The sequence below is a fragment of the Chaetura pelagica genome, unplaced genomic scaffold (genome assembly GCF_000747805.2).
Source record: "Chaetura pelagica isolate M959 unplaced genomic scaffold, ChaPel_1.0 scaffold743, whole genome shotgun sequence".
NCBI lineage: Eukaryota > Metazoa > Chordata > Aves > Apodiformes > Apodidae > Chaetura > Chaetura pelagica.
The window spans coordinates 228787-232046 of NW_009952703.1; the positions used below are offsets into that span (position 1 = coordinate 228787).

The 3260-nt window shown below is 62.1% G+C and overlaps 2 protein-coding genes across 2 annotated transcripts in view; both read left to right on the forward strand.

The window, feature by feature from the left end:
• ASIC1 (acid-sensing (proton-gated) ion channel 1) overlaps nt 1–2387 on the forward strand; it is a 4143-nt gene extending 1756 nt beyond the window's left edge. The window contains exons 3-11 of the mRNA XM_009994083.1: nt 1–34; nt 505–632; nt 813–963; nt 1052–1108; nt 1183–1336; nt 1422–1513; nt 1776–1855; nt 1967–2071; nt 2283–2387. Of these exons, the coding sequence (XP_009992385.1) occupies nt 1–34; nt 505–632; nt 813–963; nt 1052–1108; nt 1183–1336; nt 1422–1513; nt 1776–1855; nt 1967–2071; nt 2283–2387 (906 nt within the window). The remainder of the gene's footprint in view (nt 35–504; nt 633–812; nt 964–1051; nt 1109–1182; nt 1337–1421; nt 1514–1775; nt 1856–1966; nt 2072–2282) is intronic.
• Nucleotides 2388–2796: 409 nt separating this feature from the next.
• The window catches only part of SMARCD1 (SWI/SNF related, matrix associated, actin dependent regulator of chromatin, subfamily d, member 1), a 15207-nt gene continuing 14743 nt past the window's right edge, over nt 2797–3260 (forward strand). The window contains exons 1-2 of the mRNA XM_009994084.1: nt 2797–2878; nt 3007–3105. Coding sequence (XP_009992386.1) covers nt 2797–2878; nt 3007–3105 — 181 coding nt within the window. The remainder of the gene's footprint in view (nt 2879–3006; nt 3106–3260) is intronic.

Here is a 3260-nt window from a genome sequence, read left to right on the forward strand (position 1 = left end):
CAGGACGAGTATCTGCCAGTGTGGGGGGAAACAGGTAACCCACCACCCCAGTGGCTCTGCCAGCAGGTCTGCTCGGTCACTGGAAGCTCCTGGGGTGCTTCCCAGCCCCTTCCCAGTTCCACACCTCATGGGTCCACATCCCCCAGGCTCCCTCCTCTTCCCTCCTTCCATTTCTCATCACTTCAGGTCCTTTTCTTTCCTTTTTCCTCCGTCTTTGCTCTTTGCCATGGCAACTCCCCATGGTTTAGACAAGCAGCCACCACTTGTTTATAAATAGAGGCAAACGCTTTCCCTGCCGCTCTCCCGGGTGCTGGAGCAGGAGGGTCAGAGGCGGAGGGGACAAGAACGTGGTGTAGCAAACAGATGGACAGATGGATGGACACGTGAATGAATGAATTTGCCTGGGGGAAGGGTGGGAGACAGGAGAAGTGTTGATGCCTCCTGCAGCAGGGCTTGGTGCAGCCCTGCAGAGCAATGGGCAGTGCCTGCTTCTCTCTGCTGCAGACGAGACCTCGTTCGAAGCCGGAATCAAGGTGCAGATCCACAGCCAGGATGAGCCCCCGCTGATTGACCAGCTGGGATTCGGGGTGGCTCCTGGCTTCCAGACCTTCGTGTCCTGCCAGGAGCAGCGGGTAGGGACCAGGGGGGTCTGGGATGCTCCCTCCTACCCTGTGCTGTGGGTTAGACCTGCTGTGGGACCCGCCTGTCCCCCTGTCCCTGAGGACTGGTGCAGTGAGGGTGTCTGTCCCCCTGCCATGCTGGGGGCTGGTGGGTTTATTTCTTCTCAGTCCTGGCTTCTTGCCTCCTCCCAGCTCATCTACCTGCCTCCTCCCTGGGGTGACTGCAAGGCTGGGGCAGGAGACTCAGAGTTCTACGACACCTACAGCATCACAGCCTGTCGCATCGACTGCGAGACCCGCTACCTGGTGGAGAACTGCAACTGCCGGATGGTGCACATGCCAGGTGAGCCCCACCTGGCATCCCAGACCCACCCCAGGCTCCACCTGCCAACACTGCCCCACTGGGACAACCTGCCTTCTCTCTCCTGCAGGAGATGCCCCTTACTGCACCCCAGAGCAGTACAAGGAGTGTGCAGATCCAGCCTTAGGTGAGGCTGCCCGGCCCTGTGGGACCAAGCTGTGGGTGCTGGATTTCTCCATCTCTCCCTCTCTCCCTGCCCAGATTTCCTGGTGGAGAAGGACAACGAGTACTGCATCTGTGAGATGCCCTGCAACGTGACCCGCTACGGCAAAGAGCTCTCCATGGTGAAGATCCCCAGCAAAGCCTCTGCCAAGTACCTGGCCAAGAAGTACAACAAGTCGGAGCAGTACATCGGGTAACGTGTTGTGGCCACTGCCATGGGGTGGCATCTGGTCCCTCCATCCCCAGCCTCAGCCGGATGCCACTTATGTCCTGTGCAGGGAGAACATCCTGGTGCTGGATATCTTCTTTGAGGCCCTGAACTATGAGACAATCGAGCAGAAGAAGGCGTACGAGGTGGCCGGCTTGCTGGGTGAGTGTTGGTGGCTGTGCCAGGGGCCCTGTGGCAGTGCCCAGCCAGGATCCTCCAACAAGGTGGTCCCACGTTGGCCCCGTGCACCATGGCCCTGTTCCCGAGGCACTGGGATGTGCTGGCAGCTCAGGTGCAGAGAGGGACACCCTGCTGCCAGGGCCAGGCACCAGTCACAGTGGTGACAAGTTCTGCCGTTTCTCTGCTCCCTCTGCTACCAGACACCAGGGTTACACCACCCTGATGGCTTCCCTGTCCTCTGCAGGTGACATTGGAGGGCAGATGGGGCTGTTCATTGGGGCCAGTATCCTCACAGTACTGGAGCTGTTTGACTACGCCTACGAGGTGAGTGTCTCTGCTGCCCCGCGGCTGTCAAGAGGTCCAGGTTACCCTGGAGCACCAAAATGCTCCTGTAGGACACGGAGCTCCCAGGGTGCTGAGATGTGGCTCTCACAGGTGATAAAGCACCAGCTGTGCCGGGGGGGCAAGTGCCGCAAGAGCCACAAGAGGAACAACTCAGACAAGGGCGTCGCGCTGAGCATGGACGACGTGAAACGCCACGTAAGTGCTGGGTGAGCCCGGGGAGCTGCTGGTCCCTCCTGCAGTCCCAGACATGCCAAAGGGCGAGGAGGGTTGTCACCTCCTCAGGGAGCATTTGGGAAAGGAGCAGAGGCACCAGGCAGGGATGCTGTGGAGAGACAGGACTTGCCCGTCTGTGGGGGTCTGGCTGAAACCAGTCACCCCAGTGTCCCACCCACCCTCTGCCCCACAGAACCCCTGTGAAAGCCTTCGGGGCCACCCAGCGGGGATGACGTACGCAGCCAACATCCTACCTCACCACCCGGCCCGGGGCACCTTTGAGGACTTCACCTGCTAACCGACGTCTGGATGTACAACCTGAGCTTACCAAAGCCCTCCGGAGAGCTGCCCTGCTCCCTGCCAGCGCCGGCGGAGAGACACATCTAAGGGGACCTTGCTCCTCACCACGGTGGGACACGGACGAGAGCGACGGCCTCGGATTTGGGGGGCAGGCGGTGGGGTCAGGTCAGGCTGGAACCCGGGGCCTGCCCCGCTCCTGCAGAGACTCGAGGAGGCTCCAGCCCGGGATCCCCGCGGCGCGGGGAGCGACACGCACAGCGGGCTGGGGCACGGGCCTGCCCAGCCTCCTTCCCTCGGCTCCCCTCGGCCTTTTTAACTAGAAAACCCAGAAGCCAAGAAGAAGCAGCCGCCGTCCGGCCGCAAAGTCTCCATCCACAGCCCTGTCCGTCTGTCCGTCCATTGTCTCCATGCCCATCCTGCTCCAACGCCTCGGCCGGCGCTTGCTGGAACCCCCGTGCCTGGCAGGAGGGGTGGCTGAGGAGCCCCGGGGTGTGTCTGGGGTTCTGCAGTCCCACCTCGCTGTCCCCTGGTGGCCCGTGGGTCACCCTCGCCTGGGCACTCCCATGAGCACGAAGACCGGGCACTTCCACCTCCTGAAACGTCTTCCTTGGCCCCAGGGAACAGCAGTGCCCACCCACCCAGCCCCGGAGGGGACCTGGCCAGGGGTGTCACCCTGGCACTGAAGACCCTGCCACCTGGGCACTCTTCGTCACCAGGTGACACTGTGGTCTCCCTGCTCATCCCTCTTGCCCCGCAGTCCCTCCTGTCCCCAGGGAACCTGGGGGTTACCCCGCGCGGCCCCCAAAACCAGCCATGCTCGGGGAGGAAGGCGGGAGGAAAGCTCCTGGTTCCCGTGTCAGCTGCAGCCAAC